This window comes from Coregonus lavaretus (genome assembly GCF_964263955.1).
Source record: "Coregonus lavaretus genome assembly, chromosome: 39".
Lineage (NCBI taxonomy): Eukaryota > Metazoa > Chordata > Actinopteri > Salmoniformes > Salmonidae > Coregonus > Coregonus lavaretus.
In genome coordinates, this window is record NC_140026.1 from 9,149,239 (window position 1) to 9,166,533 (window position 17,295).

The 17,295-nt window shown below is 42.1% G+C and overlaps 1 protein-coding gene across 1 annotated transcript; it reads left to right on the plus strand.

Annotated features, from left to right (window-relative positions):
- Positions 1-1,040: 1,040 nt before the first annotated feature.
- On the plus strand, positions 1,041-16,624 carry LOC311112780 (uncharacterized protein). Its single transcript, XM_084155920.1, has 2 exons — positions 1,041-1,322; positions 13,701-16,624. Exons 1-2 carry the CDS (start codon positions 1,151-1,153, stop codon positions 14,516-14,518), a joined length of 990 nt encoding a protein of 329 aa, XP_084012046.1. The 5' UTR covers positions 1,041-1,150; the 3' UTR covers positions 14,519-16,624.
- The last annotated feature ends 671 nt before the right edge of the window (positions 16,625-17,295 follow it).

The following is a 17,295-nucleotide window of genomic DNA, read 5'->3' on the forward strand; positions in this document are numbered from 1 at the left end:
CAGCAGTGGGTTATTCTTACAGTATGTTTACTAACAACCAAATGAGGCATTCAAAGAAAAGAACACCCCCCCTACAATCAAACATGGGGAGGTTCAATAATTCTGTGGGGCTGCTTTGCTATCTCTGGTGGGGGCCTTGAATGTGTACAAGACATCATGGAATCACCAGATTATCAAGGTGTTTTGAAGTGCAATGTTTGACCCAGTGCCCAAAAACTGTGTCTCTGTTGAAAATGGTGGGTCTTCCAGCAGGAGAACAACCCAAACACACATCAAAAAGTACCCAGGAATGGTTCAAGAATAAACACTGGACTGTCGTGGAGGGACCAGCGAGGAGTCCAGATCTGAATCCTATCAAAAACGTATGGCGAGATCTGAAAACTGGAGTTTGTGGAAGGCACCACTCAAACATTGAATAATTTGAGCAGTTTGCAGCTGAAGAAAGGGCCAAATTGCCAGTAGAAAGGTGCAGCAAGCTCATTGATGGCTACAAGAAGTGTATATTTTTTTTCATTTCAGTTCTCTTCGCCAAATGCTGTTTAAGGATTAGCTCCTGGGTTCCAATAATTTCCCAGCAAACAGGGACGTCATAAGGATGTCCATGGGACCATAACACAACCTCCTGACGTTCCAGGGACGTCCTAACGACTCATTTTTGTTTGCTGCATTTTTCCATACCATGTATTTGATTTTTCTTATTTAAAAGTGTAAAATTAAGCTTCCCCCCAAAAAAAAATTGGTTCTGCAATGTTGACAATACAGTAATGTGTGGAGACCAACTTTTTTTCAATTTCAATTAATTTGAGAAGAAATAGGGAATTATTTAAGAAAAGCGCAAAGGTGGCTATATATTTGTCCGCACCTGTATGATAACCAGTGTTTGTCTAAATGTAATTTAGTTATCGTTTCCTTTTACAACGGGTCTGTAGGCTGCGTTGCACAGTAGTAAACTCCCATCCAGCTGGCGACGCTGTTGTGCGTTTCTGGGCTCCCCACCCACTAGAATAAAATGAATTTTGTAAAATTCCTTGACTAGAACACGGAAGTAGGATTGGAGACGACTTGTTTTGATATTCAACGTTACCTGTGTGGAATAAAGAAAGACATACTGATTGAACTAAATAGCCACCCAACTCTCATTCGACTGAAAATGTCTAAACTACAGTTGTTGAGTGTGTTTTTAAATGAGCGTTTAACGGCGGCTGTTGTGGAGATTTTCGGGGCAGTTGAGAAAACGGTAGTGGAGTACCAGGAGGAGAATGATCGGCTACGGAGACTGCTGCGGATCACACCAGAGATACCACTAACGTTATCTAGAATAAGTACGTAGCTATGAACATATAAATAAGAATGAATAGAACAGGTTTGGAACTGATGCTAGCTGATGTGGCTCATGCAATGGGGAATAATTGTTTGTAATGTAATTTGAGTTGATTCAACAAATCACAGCACAGATTGCTGGATACACTTCCTGCTTTTACTTCCGGCTTTGCGCCCATGGGGTACATTCGCAATGGCCGTCATCCACACGTTATACCATAATTGACTTGAATGGGGACACCCGTCCAAGTCATTATTATTTCTATGGCTATATAGCCTTTGATCGGGACTCTCAGTAAGGGGAGTTTTGTTAAGAGCCCCGACGCTCGGTCTGAACATTAACATGCATCACTTGAGGTACGGTTTTGGGAGCATAAAGACCTTATCTTTCATATAATCTAGAAATACACAAAAATGTTAAATTGATGCACACCTTTTATAGGGTTAATCTTCTCACAAAGCCATGTCTCCATGAGGGAGTTATTTTATGCTGGCCCCGGGTAAAGGCGCTGCTTGGTCATTTTGTCAACAAGGCAGCATTGTGCATCGTCCAGAAACATGCATCTCTTTTCCATCAAATAAATGTTGAATTTTCAAACTAGGTTTCATTGGGAAGGCAGAAAATAGTTTTTCTCAAAAGCAATCACTTTTGCATGGGAAAACAAAGAATCCTACTAATTAGCCTACAACACATGCTTCATTATGTGACTTTTATTTTGCTTGGGCCCCTGGGTGAGATGAACCGAACCCCCTCAGCGCGTGTTTACGGTAAACAGACGGAAGACCGAGTCGATTACCTGTGCTGATTAGCCGCTTCTCATAACACCTGTGTGTAAAATATAAATGGAAGACGAATGCCACAAACGTGTTGTCGCTGAAAAATACTGTCGGCTGCAACTGTGTTAAAACAGTGTAGAGGAAGTGTGTGTTTTGCATTTGTGAAATTATTTCGATGTGATATGAAAGTAGAGGGATTTGTTTCTAGAACCGTACATTAATTGAGATTCGATTCACGTTTAGATGGAGTGTTTGGCTGTTTTGGCTTCCAGAGCCAATTCACCTTTAAACAGAACATGTAAGGAACGTCCTTGGACTATAAGGTGTAGCAGTCTCCTTTTAGTCCGTTTATTAAGCTAGGTACGTATGGAGATCTATTGATTGCTAGCTATAGTTATACTCAAACTGTTTAGGCTAGCCAACAGTAATCACCATTTTATAGATGCTGAACTTCTGAATGTCAGTAAATGGCTATATGACAATAAGCTGTCACTTCACCTTGGAAAAACCGAGTCCATCTTGTTCGGGTCCAAGGTGAAACTGAGGAAATACCCTGATTTAAAAAAAAAGTGGTAGTAGGTGACATAGTAGACTCTGTTAATTATCTTGGATGTGTACTAGATGACCATCTGACAGGGAAGAGCATGGCACAAACTTATCTCCAAAGTGAACCATGAAATTAGGTTTCTGGCAAGAACCTCCAAATATCTGGATAAGAATGCAATGGGGACATTGTCAGGGGCTCTTGTTCAGTGCCACTTTGACTATGTGTGCTCTTCCTGGTACAATAGTGCCCCCAAGATAATGAAAAATAAATTGCAGACATTTTAGTCAGGATTATTCTTAAACTTCCAGCACTTACGCATCTTGACTATTCCCACTTTGAAACCCTTAGATGGCTCAAAGTGGAGGAGAGAGTCGCTCAGATTAAATTGTCTTGTACATAAGATTGTCCACAGTATGGACCCCCAGGTACCTATGTAACTACTTTAACTTAGTAAGGGATAACTATTCCACTAGAAGGAGTGAAACTGACGTTCCTTTGAGATTTAAAAGTGGTATGGGGAAATACACTTTTTTTTTATACTCAGCTGCCATTCTGTGGAATAGTCTTCAGAAGAATTTGAAACTTAGAACCGCCATAATAGTTGTTTCAAGTTCTCAATGGAAAAAATGGCTAAATAGTAGCATGTCTCAAAAGTGAGTGGTAAGATTACAGTATGTGGCTGAGAAGGAAATACCTGGGATAGCATATGGTCTGCCTTTTGGTGCCTGTTGTTTATTATATGGTGATAGTGTTGTATATATTAGGTATTGATTGTTTTATATATTAAGGGTATGTGAGACAAGGGAGATGTACCTGTCTATAGTTGTTTATTAGGAAAGGAAATTGTACTAATTATCTCATGTTATGAAACAAACAACAATTTTTGTCTGTCATTGTCCGTTGCCATTACAATTACCGCCTAACCTTGTTGCATTCCCCGTTCCCCCTTCCCTCTTCAAAAGGACCACAATGGAAATAAGCTGTTAAGTTTTATTGTGTTATCCTAAATGATTTTCATAAATTGTATGTGGAGGCGTCACCGGCTGGAGCGCCCTTATGTATGTATTTTACAAATTGTCAAATAAATTCAATCAATCAGAGGACGGCCTTGTTCAAAGCACAAAGGGAATTCAATTAAGTTGGCATGGATTGCACCGGGCTATGGTCCGTCATGTGACCGGGCAAAGCCAGTGAGGGATGGGCACACTGCTCAAATCGAACAGTAATCTGGTCGCTCGGTGATATTGTCTACAAGGCAACGTGATGCAACATCCAGAAACATACATCTCTTTTCCATAAAATATACATTTGAATTTTCAAAATAGTTTTCATTGAGAAGGCAGATTTAAGCGGTTTTATCAAAAGCAATCACTTTTGCGTGTTGAAAACACCAAATCCTATTTATTACTCTGTGTGTTTTAACCTGCGTCACTTTTGTTTTGAGCGACCTTCGCCAGAACGGGGAGGCAGCCCGGTTCCAAAACTAATCCAATCACTTTTCACCCGGTGCAAACTCTGGGCAGCCGGGCCATATTAATCAAATCCCCCCAGTGTGTGGCCAAGTGTGATTTTTGTCCTAAACCCACCCATTATTTCTGAGAGTATGCTGATTTAGACCAGTTATTTTTCAAACTTATTCCAAATGCCCAACTATTGGAGAAAGGCCATATTGATATGTGAAGTGAACCATCAGGGTGGTTCTGCCAATATAGGTAGCTTAGTGGTTAAGAGCGTTGTGCCAGTAACCGAAAGGTCGCTGGTTCTAATCCCCGAGCCGACTAGGTGAAAAATCTGTCGATGTGCCCTTGAGCAAGGCACTTAACCCTAATTGCTCATGTAAGTCGCTCTGGATAAGAGCGTCTGCTAAATGACTAAAATATAAATATATATATAAAATATAACTACTTTTAGGACAATACCCACCATTACAGCTCTCTGTAGATTCAGAACCTATCAGGGGTGTATTCATTATGCCGATTCTGTTGCAAAACCTTTCTTAAACAGAAGCGAACGAAACGGGGAGGGACACTACCTGAATTTGTCCAATAGAAACTCTAGTTTGCTTCCGTTTTTGTTCTTAAACGGTAAACAGTTTCCGTAATGAATACACCCCAGAGTTCTGTATTGCAGTTCTATCAAGTGTTTACCATTGGCAGACTTTGTATACCATTGGCCGATTTTTTTATATACACAAAAATGAGGTAATTTTGGTTTTGTACGCAGTCCTACAATGCGTGGTATAGAAAATAACAATCTTAGGACAGTACATGAGGAGCTATACAGTGGCTTGCAAAAGTATTCACCCCCCCCCCCTTGGCATCTTTCCTATTTTGATGCCTTACAACCTGGAATTAAAACGGATTTTTGGGGGGTTTGTGTCATTTGATTTACACAACATGCCTACCACTTTGAAGACAAAAAAACAGAACTTGAGCGTGCATAACTATTCACCCCCCAAAGTCAATACTTTGTAGAGCTACCTTTTGCAGCAATTACAGCTGCAAGTCTCTTGGGGTATGTCTCTATAAGCTTGGCACATCTAGCCACTGGGATTTTTGCCCATTCTTCAAGGCAAAACTGCTCCAGCTCCTTCAAGTTGGATAGGTTCCGCTGGTGTACAGCAATCTTTAAGTCATACCACAGATTCTCAATTGGATTGAGGTCTGGGCTTTGACTAGGCCATTCCAAGACATTTAAATGTTTCCCCTTAAACCACTCAAGTGTTGCTTTAGCAGTATGCTTAGGGTCATTGTCCTGCTGGAAGGTGAACCTCCGTCCCAGTCTCAAATCTCTGGAAGACTGAAACAGGTTTCCCTCAAGAATTTCCCTGTATTTAGCGCCATCCATCATTCCTTCAATTCTGACCAGTTTCCCAGTCCCTGCCGATGGAAAAACATCCCCACAGCATGATGCTGCCACCACCATGCTTCACTGTGGGGAAGGTGTTCTCGTGGTGATGAGAGGTGTTGGGTTTGCGCCAGACATAGCGTTTTCCTTGATGGCCAAAAAGCTCAATTTTAGTCTCATCTGACCAGAGTACCTTCTTCCATATGTTTGGGGAGTCTCCCACATGCCTTTTGGCGAACACCAAACGTGTTTGCTTATTTGTTTCTTTAAGCAATGGCTTTTTTCTGGCCACTCTTCCCTAAAGCCCAGCTCTGTGGAGTGTATGGCTTAAAGTGGTCCTATGGACAGATACTCCAATCTCCGCTGTGGAGCTTTGCAGCTCCTTCAGGGTTATCTTTGGTCTCTTTGTTGCCTCTCTGATTAATGCCCTCCTTGCCTGGTCTGTGAGTTTTGGTGGGCGGCCCTCTCTTGGCAGGTTTGTTGTGGTGCCATATTCTTTCCATTTTTTAATAATGGATTTAATTGTGCTCCGTGGGATGTTCAAAGTTTCAGATATTTTTTTTATAACCCAACCCTGATCGGTACTTCTCCATAACTTTGTCCCTGACCTGTTTGGAGAGCTCCTTGGTCTTCATGGTGAAACTTGCTTGGTGGTGCCCCTTGCTTAATGGTGTTGCAGACTCTGGGGCCTTTCAGAACAGGTGTATATATACTGAGATCATGTGACAGATCATGTGACACTTAGATTGCACACAGGTGGACTTTATTTACCTAATTATGTGACTTCTGAAGGTAATTGGTTGCACCAGATCTTATTTAGGGGCTTCATAGCAAAGCATTTTTTGAAACAAGTTATTTTTTGCATTTCACTTCACCAATTTGGACTATTTTGTGTATGTCCATTACATGAAATCCAAATAAAAATCAATTTAAATTACAGGTTGTAATGCAACAAAATAGGAAAAACGCCAAGGGGGATGAATACTTTTGCAAGGCACTGTATCTCTGTAGATGATCTGTCTATCTGGTCAAAATCGCTGATGCAGGTCCCCTCCACCCTCTGCTGGTATGGATAACCTTGTTGTTATATCTCCGGCGAAACCTGGAATCAAATAAAGGTCCTGTTGATCAAAATATAGGCAGAATTAGGTATTTTGGGCTGGAGGAGTCAAAATGACCTCAAAGGACATACATTTTTGCTAAGTCCATAGTGATACAGAAACACTATAACAATAATTAAGATTTATTAAGAACAAGTTGATTGACAAAGTCATGAAAAAAATTAAGAATGGAATGAACCACTGGGCTATGATCAAAATATGCCTTTGCTTGAGGGTTAAACAGTTATCTACTGTAACTTTGACTGTACATGATTAAAAAGTTGTCTTTGTCACTAAAAAGCTGATTTTGAAATGGGATAAAGACTGGGGTGCAACTTAGCCCAGCTTCGAGACAGACATTGTATCTCGGTCAAGCAGTATAACACTAGCCCACCGTGCAACTTATTTACCTGTATGTGCCTGTTTGGCAACGCTTTCCCACATCGGAGGGTATGTCCGTGGTCGGTGCACAGTAAGGGTAGTCAACGAGGGGAAAATAATGAACGGCGTGTAAGGTGTGTTCCATGCAGGTGGCTTAGTGGGTAAGAGCGGTGTGCCAGTAACCCGAAAGGTCGCTGGTTCTAATCTCCGAGCCGACTAGGTGAAAAATATGTCGATGTGCCCTTTGAGCAAGGCACTTAACCCTAATTGCTCATGTAAGTCGCTCTGGATAAGAGCGTCTGCTAAATGACTAAAATGTAAATGAGTTGCATTATTTTCCAGAGAACACATAGAGCCTTGAGTTGATTATCCCTTTTATACCGTGGATATAATTGAACACATTTGCTACTAGAAATGTGTTAATTTGCCGCTAGAAGAGTGTTCAACATCCACTGAAGTAGCTAGCAAGTTTACTAGATAGCTACAGTAGTTGCCTTGGTAACCAAACAGACTTGCTAATTTAGCTAACCAAACCATCAGTCCTAGCTTGCCATTATCAAAATCGAATTCAACAATACCAATAATGTTTTAAATTCGACTTTTGCATTCAAAAGCAGCTCAAACATAGAACATGTAAGAATGAACTAATTATACTGTGCTGATATACCATGCGTTATAGAGAAATAACGCACACTCTAGAATGCTTTTTAAGCCAATCAGAAACGAGCATAAAACAATGTCATTGTATAATTAAGCAATAAGGCCGAGGCGGTGTGGTATATGGCCAATATACCACGGCTAAGGGCTGTTCTTATGCACAAAGCAGCGCGGTGTGCCTGGATACAGCCCTTAGCCGTGGTGTATTGGCCATATACCACAAACCCCCGAGGTGCCTTATTACTATTATAAACTGGTTACCAAAGTAATTAGAACAGTAAAAAGTACTTTTTTGTCATACCTGTGGTATATGCAGCTTTCAGCCAATCAGGCTTTCAGCTGATGGCATTGTTGAATACTTGTTTCTGATTGGCCTGAAGGGCATTCTACAGCGTGCATTATTCCCCTTTAACACATGGCATATCAGCACGGTAGAATTCAATGGCTGTAGTTAATTTTTAAAGCAAAAGTCAAATTGAAAACATTGGCATTGTTGTATTCGATTTTCATACTAATAATGGTCGTTTGGTTAGCTAAACTAGCAAGTCTGTTTGTTTGGTTACTAAGGCAACTACTGTAGCTATCACGTAAACTTGCTAGCAATTTCAGTGGATGTTGAACACATTTCTAGCGGCAAATGTGTTTTAAATTATATCCATGTTATAAAAGTGATAATCAACTCAAGGCTCTATGCGTTCTCTGGAAAATAATGTAACTGTGAAAGGTTAGTTCCACTCCGCTAGCGTGTCATGGAACATACTATGCTTGGCGGTATACTATATAGCCTATGCCGTATTCCCGGGGTATTTGGAAATAGCCACGGGATGGTTTTTCAATACTATCAATACCACAGGAGGTTGGTGACACCTTAATTGGGGAGGACGGGCTTGTTGTAATGGCTGGAGTGGAATTGGTGGAATGGTATCAAACACATGGTTTCTGTGTGTTTGATGCCATTCCATTTGCTCCGTTCCAGACATTATTATGAGCCGTTCTCCCCTCAGCAGCCTCCACTGCAATACATATGGTTGAAACTATTTATTTGAATAAGAAATTATACATTTGAATATTTATAGCTACTTTTTAAGTAGCCTTGTGAGCACTGAGGTGTAATAAGAACTGGAGATTGCATCCAAGATGTCCGACCGTTGTTTTCAAGGTAATCTACTCACGTTCACATACAGTGGGGAGAACAAGTATTTGATACACTGCCGATTTTGCAGGTTTTCCTACTTACAAAGCATGTAGAGGTCTGTAATTTTTATCATAGGTACACTTCAACTGTGAGAGACGGAATCTAAAACAAAAATCCAGAAAATCACCGTGTATGATTAAGTAATTAATTTGCATTTTATTGCATGACATAAGTATTTGATCACCTACCAACCAGTAAGAATTCCGGCTCTCACAGACCTGTTAGTTTTTCTTTAAGAAGCCCTCCTGTTCTCCACTCATTACCTGTATTAACTGCACCTGTTTGAACTCGTTACCTGTATAAAAGACACCTGTCCACACACTCAATCAAACAGACTCCAACCTCTCCACAATGGCCAAGACCAGAGAGCTGTGTAAGGACATCGGGGATAAAATTGTAGACCTGCACAAGGCTGGGATGGGCTACAGGACAATAGGCAAGCAGCTTGGTGAGAATTATTAGAAAATGGAAGAAGTTCAAGATGACGGTCAATCACTCTCGGTCTGGGGCTCCATGCAAGATCTCACCTCGTGGGGCATCAATGATCATGAGGAAGGTGAGGTATCAACCCAGAACTACACGGCAGGACCTGGTCAATGACCTGAAGAGAGCTGGGACCACAGTCTCAAAGAAAACCATTAGTAACACACTACGCCGTCATGGATTAAAATCCTGCAGCGCACGCAAGGTCCCCCTGCTCAAGCCAGCGCATGTCCAGGCCCGTCTGAAGTTTGCCAATGACCATCTGGATGATCCAGAGGAGGAATGGGAGAAGGTCATGTGGTCTGATGAGACAAAAATATAGCTTTTTGGTCTAAACTCCACTCGCCGTGTTTGGAGGAAGAAGAAGGATGAGTACAACCCCAAGAACACCATCCCAACCGTGAAGCATGGAGGTGGAAACATCATTCTTTGGGGATGCTTTTCTGCAAAGGGGACAGGACGACTGCATCGTATTGAGGGGAGGATGGATGGGGCCATGTATTGCGAGATCTTGTCCAACAACCTCCTTCCCTCAGTAAGAGCATTGAAGATGGGTCGTGGCTGGGTCTTCCAGCATGACAACGACCCGAAACACACAGCCAGGGCAACTAAGGAGTGGCTCCGTAAGAAGCATCTCAAGGTCCTGGAGTGGCCTAGCCAGTCTCCAGACCTGAACCCAATAGAAAATCTTTGGAGGGAGCTGAAAGTCCATATTGCCCAGCGACAGCCCCGAAACCTGAAGGTCTGTATGGAGGAGTGGGCCAAAATCCCTGCTGCAGTGTGTGCAAACCTGGTCAAGACCTACAGGAAATGTATGATCTCTGTAATTGCAAACAAAGGTTTCTGTACCAAATATGAAGTTCTGCTTTTCTGATGTATCAAATACTTATGTCATGCAATAAAATGCAAATTAATTACTTAAAAATCATACAATGTGATTTTCTGGATTTTTGTTTTAGATTCCGTCTCTCACAGTTGAAGTGTACCAATGATAAAAATTACAGACCACTACATTCTTTGTAAGTAGGAAAACCTGCAAAATCAGCAGTGTATCAAATACTTGTTCTCCCCACTGTACGTGGATTCATGAACTTGAAACATTGTATCAACTATCAACTTGGGCCTGAAGCTTGCTCTAACAAACTTGCAACATTGCATAAAATATTCTGGGCCCTCAGTGTTTCCAGCTCCAGTGAGCTCCGGACAGACACAGCTGTAGGCTATTTGCACAAGGGCGGCAGGTAGCTTAGTGGTTAAGAGCGTTGTGCCAGTAACCGAAAGGTCGCAGGTTCTAATCCCCGAGCCGACTAGGTGAAAAATCTGTCGATGTGCCCTTGAGCAAGGCACTTAAACCTAATTGCTCCTGTAAGTCACTCTGGATAAGATTGTCTGCTAAATGACCCCCCCAAAAAAATCGGCCTATCAGGTCGGCCTATTTTATGACGTTTCCACCGGATCAGATCATGACATTTTTTCCCCCTTTCATGCTGTGGTTATTGAAAGGGAGAGAGCTGGAAAGATTTTTCAAATAGGCTACATTGAGGAACTATTGTCATTCTCAATGGATGTAAAAACAAACTACGTTTACTTGCTGTTTGACCAGTCGACTATATGAGGTCAGCCCTAGTGCATGCTGCAAACTGTGAGTAGCATTTTTGAGTTACTTGTATAACTTTATGAGCTGGGACGTCTGTCCTGCAAATAGTTTAGATTAGAGACTGTATAAAATGTTTGCAAAGCACTTGTTAGCATTTATACTGAACAAAAATATAAACGCAACATGCAACAATTTCAAAGATTTTCCTGAGTTACAGTTCATATAAGGAAATCAGTCAATTGAAAAAAATTCATTAGGCCCTAATCTATGGATTTTACATGACTGGGCAGGGGCGCAGCCATGGGTGGGCCTGGGAGGGCATAGGCCCAACCACTTGGGAGCCAGGCCCACCCACTGGGGAGCCAGGCCCAGCCAATCTCAATTAGTTTTTCCCAACAAAAGGGCTTCATTACAGACAGAAATACTCCTCAGTTTCGTCAGCTGTCCAGGTAGCTGGTCTCAGAAGAAGCCGGATGTGGAGGTCCTGGGCGTGGTTACACGTGGTCTGCGGTTGTGAGGCCGGTTGGACGTACTGCCAAATTCTCCAAAACAACGTTGGAGGCGGCTTATGGTAGAGAAATTAACATTAAATTCTCTGGCAACAACTCTGGTGGACATTCCTGCAGTCAGCATGCCAATTGCACGCTCCCTCAAAACTAGAGAAATCGGTGGCATTGTGTTGTGTGACAAAACTGCACATTTTAGAGTGGCCTTTTATTGTCCCCAGCACAAGGTGCACCTGTGTAATGATCAGGCTGTTTAATCAGCTTCTTTATATGCCACACCTGTCAGGTGGATGGATTCTCTTGGCAAAGGAGAAATGCTCACTAACAGAGAACACATTTGTGCACAAAATCTGAGAGAAATAAACTTTTTGTGCGAATGGCAAATTTCAGATAATTTTTATTTCAGCTCATGAAACATGGGACCAACACTTTACATGTTGCGTTTTATATTTTTGTTCAGTATAGTTAGCATTTTCTATGGGATTGTACATGTAGTTGTTAGCATTGCTAACCTTCAGATTACAAAGGCTCAGTGGGGTTTGTCAGTGCCGGCATTACCGAATATCCCGGGATGGCACAAGGTTGGTATGACAACCTGGATACCGCCTAAGCCTAGAACACACCTTCCACGTCATTCATTATTTTCCATAGAATGGATAATCCCTCGTTGATTATCCCTTACATAGTTTGCATCGCCGAGTCGTGCCCAGGAAATTATTAAATCCAATTGTTAGATGCTACCACCTAGTCTGACTCTAGGTCTGAGTCTCTTTAGCTAACAATCCACTCCTTGTCATTGCCAAAGAGACTGGCCTTTTGGCACTCTCACTTTTGGCAATCTCACTTTTGGCAATCTCAACGTTCAATATGCAGCTGGATTTACGACGGAGTTTCTCATTGGTTGTTGGAAATAACAGTCATATTTTCCATGACAATATGTGGAGCCTCGAAAATAAAATTACAATTTATAACAGTCAAAAACAAACATTTAGCTATTAGCTAGGCAAGTTGTTGTTGTATTTTGAGGCTTAAAATCAAAGCTAAGATGTTTTGTGGTTGGAATTGCAGTATGTGTTTAGTTTGAGAATTTAGAACTTTTGTCTGGGCAAACAAAACGGTTGCTTAGCAACCGGATACCAGCATGTTCTGTGGAGAAAAAATAAAGTAATGGAGTTCCAATATTTGCATAATCATTGTGATTGGAGTATAGCTGTGAGGGTTGTCGAATCAGGATTAAATCCTCTGTTCTCCTCGAGCTCATTAATGTAATAATAGAATGTTCATATTTGAAGATGGCAGAAAGGCCAGTCTCTTTAGCACATAACATGAAGTACAGGGAGAGAAATGTTGGATAAATAAACTGGTACCCAGGTTAGCAACCACACCCCACAAATCAAAACCAAACATGGATTCAATCTTGTGTTCTCGCTTTGCGTGCACACCTGTCTCTGTTTCACACCTGTTTGTCCTACCTAATCAGCCTCGCAATACGGGCACCATGCTGCTGCAGACAGGAAATAATAGAACGAAGAGAGTGCACAAAGATTGTCTATTATATTGACAAGATAGTCAAGTGACTGCTCGAACAATGGAAACGCATGTCCCCAATTATGAAAAGCAGGCGGGAGCAGATGGGACCATTCTAGCCACTGAGAGGGCAGATACGCGTGGAACAACAGGCACTACTAAGTCGTTTTTCTCAAATTTGCTGGAATGACACGTGCATCCACTTACATCAGTACATTTGTAACAAGCAAAGCATGACGAAACTTCTATTTGATCCAATAAGCAATTGGATTAATTACACCTGTCATTAATTGAATAAGTAATTTGACACTCTCTCCACAGACCTCCATTTAAAAAAGGGATTATCTCACGCGGACAGATTTTGAGGAGAGTGAAACCTCTCACTTCGCCTCTTCCTCTCTGGTGTGCGCGCATTCCGTGCAAACATTGACATCCATGTTTGGTTATGAATTGGAAGGGGGATGGTAGCATCTAATAATTTGATTTAATTATTTCCTGGGCACCACTCAGCGATTTAAAACGACGCATCAGAACCGTCTACTGACCACAAATATACCCTCCAACGTGGGAAAGCGTTGCCAAACAGGCACAGACACAGGTTGGGGAAAAGTCACACGATGGGCTAGTGTTATACTGCTAGATCGAGATACAATGTCTGTCTAGAAGCCACCCCTAGCTATCTGCACTCAGGCTGTTTAGATCATAGAAATCTACACTTCACCTGTATGATTCAAGTTTCTGCTCCTCCTCTCCTTCCCTCCAGACTCCCTGCAGCTCTCTCTCGCTGTCTCTGAAGAGGAGGTTCCCCCTGAGCAGCAGCACTGTGAGCAGGAGTGGAGCCCCAGTCTGGGGCAGGAGGACCCAGAGCCCACACAGATTATAGAGGAACAGGAGGAACTCAGGACCAGTCAGGAGGAAGAGCAGCTTCAAGGGCTGGAGCCTGACATCATAGATTTCGATTTCACTCCTTCCTGTGTGAAAAGTGAATGTGATCAGGAAAACCCATTTTGGTCCTTGACTCTTCCCCAAACCCAGACTGTGGAGAACAGAGAGATTGACTCTAAACCAGTGGATCTGAAACCTTTTGGCACTGGGACCCACCTAAAGGGTCTTGATATTCCCTGTGACCCTCCAGATAATGAAAACATTGCCTCCAGCCTCAGCTCAGCCATAAGCAGTGACCCAGTAGGACTTGACAGCAGCCCCAGTCCACTATTGGATCTGAACCCACTAATGGGGGAACCCTGCACCTGGCCCTTTTGTGGCAAGACCTTCAAACAAAAAGGTCATCTATCCAGGCACATGAGGGTTCACACAGGAGAGAAACCATTTAGCTGTGGCGACTGTGGGAAAAGCTTCAGTCAGAAGGGGACCCTAACCATGCATAAACTGACTCACACAGGAGAGAAACCATTTAGCTGTTTTTTTTGCTGTAAAAGCTTCAGTCAGAAGGGGGACCTAATGAGGCACATACTGACTCACACAGGAGAGAAACCATTTAGCTGTGGTGACTGTGGTAAAGGCTTCATTCGCAAGGAACACCTAACTGCACATATACAGACTCACACAGGAGAAGTTTAGGTCTCAAGCAGAACCTAACCATGCAGAAACTGTCTCATACCGGAGAGAAACCATTTAGCTGTGGTGACTGTGGAAAAATCTTCGGTGTCAAGTGGAACCTAACTGTTCACATATGGACTTACACGGAATGATACTCTTTCATTTGCGGTGACTGTGGGAAAGGCTTCAATCATAAGATGGACCTAAGGAGGCATAAACTGACTTACAGTGCATTTGGAAAGTATTCAGACCCCTTGACTTTTTTCACATTTTGTTACGTTACAGACCTATTGTAACATTTATTAAATAATACATTGTCCTCATCAATCTACACACAATACCCCATAATGACAAAGTGAAAACAGGTTTTTATACATTTTTGCACATTTATAAAAAATAAAAAACAGATACCTTTATTTACATAAGTATTCAGACCATTTGCTTTGAGACTCGAAATTGAACTCCGGTGCATCCTGTTTCTATTGAAAATCCTTGAGATGTTTCTGCAACTTGATTGGAGTCCACCTGTGGTAAATTCAATTGATAGGACATGATTTGGAAAGGCACACACCTGTCTATATAAGGACCCACAATTGACAGTGCATGTCAGAGCAAAAACCAAGCCATGAGGTCGAAGGAATTATCCATAGAGCTCCGAGACAGGATTGTGTCGAGGCACAGATCTGGGGAAGGGTACCAAAAAATGTATGCAGCATTGAAGGTCCCCAAGAACACAGTGGCCTCAATCATTCTTAAATGGAAGAAGTTGGAAACCACCAAGACTCTTCCTAGAGCTGTCCGCCCGGCCAAACTGAGTAATCGGGGGAGAAGTGTCTTGGTCGGGGAGGTGACCAAGAAGCCGATGGTCACTGACAGAGCTCCAGAGCTCCTCTGTGGAGCTCCTCTGTGGAGAACCTTCCAGAAGGACAATCATCACTGCAGCACTCCACCAATCAGGCCTTTATGGTAGAGTGGCCAGACAGAAGCCACTCTTCAGTAAAAGGCACATGACAGCCCACTTGGAGTTTGCCAAAAGGCATCTAAAGGACTCTCAGACCATGAGAAACAAGATTTTCTGGTCTGATGAAACCAAGATTGAACTCTTAGGCCTGAATGCCAAGCGTCACGTCTGGAGGAAACCTGGCACCATCCCTACGGTGAAGCATGGTGGTGGCAGCATCATGCTGTGGGGATGTTTTTCAGCGGCAGGAACTGGGAAACTAGTCAGGATCAAGGGAAAGATGAACGGAGCAAAGTACTGAGATATCCTTGATGAAAACCTGCTCCAGTGCGCTCAGGACCTCCGTGTGGGGCGAAGGTTCACCTTCCAACAGGACAACGATCCTAAGCACACGGCCAAGACAACGCAGGAGTGGCTTCGGGACAAGTCTCTGAATGTCCTTGAGTGGTCCAGCCAGAGCCCGGACTTGAACCCGATCGAACATCTCTGGAGAGACCTGAAAATAACTGTGCAGCAACGCTCCCCATCCAACCTGACAGAGCTTGAGAGGATCTGCAGAGAAGAATGGGAGAAAGTCCCCAAATACAGGTGTGCCAAGCTTGTAGCATCATACCCAAGAAGAATCAAGGCAAAAAGTGCTTCTACAATGTACTGAGTAAAGGGTCTGAATACTTATGTTAATGTGATATTTCAGTTTTTTAATTCTTTATACATTTGCAAATATTTCTAAAATCCTGTTTTTGCTTTGTCATTATGGGGTATTGTGTGTAGATTGATGAGGGGGGAAAAACAATTAGATCAATTTTAGAATAAGACTGTAACGTAACAAAATGTGGAAAAAGTGAAGGGGTCTGAATACTTTCCGAATGCACTGTACACAGTAGAGAAACAACATGGCTGCTCAGTCTGTGGTAGAACATTAATTCGTACGTCTCATCTGCTGAAGTGAATAACATCCACAAAGAAAGAAAACGGGATGAAAACAAAAATAAAATTGGAACAAAGATCTACACTCTTAGGGAAGGAAAGCAACTCTGGATCATTCATGTTGATGGTTTCAGATAAATGGATATAAGCAAGTTATGTTTTTCAACATTTTATGTCAATAAAGTTTGATTTGATTCAATTGATGATGTAATGATTAAACAATAAATAGTATTGTAGGAAGCTCACAGGTCTGCTGTTCAGTCTGTTGATGTTTTCACGTTATTAGAAACAGGAAGTCCTGGTCCTTTGTTTGAGAATATCTCTCAGGTGACGAGAGAGTGGTCTGACCTGATGTTATTGATACATTGAAACATATATACTTTCCAGAAAATATCTTCCTTCCATCTGTCCAAGAGTGTTTCTCATCCATTTTTACCTAATGCTGCTTATTCATGATATTGTTTGAATCTTTTAGGAAGTAATTTACAGTCGACTCCTCATAAGTGCACTTTGTAGAAATGCAAACTCTGTTTGAAGTGCACTACAGTGTTTTTCAGTCCCAACTCAGTAATATTCTTTATAATATATCTTGATATCTGCATTCTCTGGTTTAGTGTACGCTGTCACATCAGTCCAAAGCTGTTGCAGCTGTCAGGAGTCGACTGTGTTACAATTTCTTATTTTTAAATGTATATTGTCGTGGAAATTCTAATCCAAAGGAAGAGAGACTGCAGATTCTTCAAACAATCATACTTTAAAATCGATTTAATTATTGCAATAATGGAGCTGGTCAACGAACCAGCCGTAGGTGATTAGTTGACAGCCCGACAATACAGAGAACGCGAGGGGTTTATATACTGTAGAAACACAAAAACTGCTTAGTCATGGTTGATTCCGCCCTTCCCTGGCG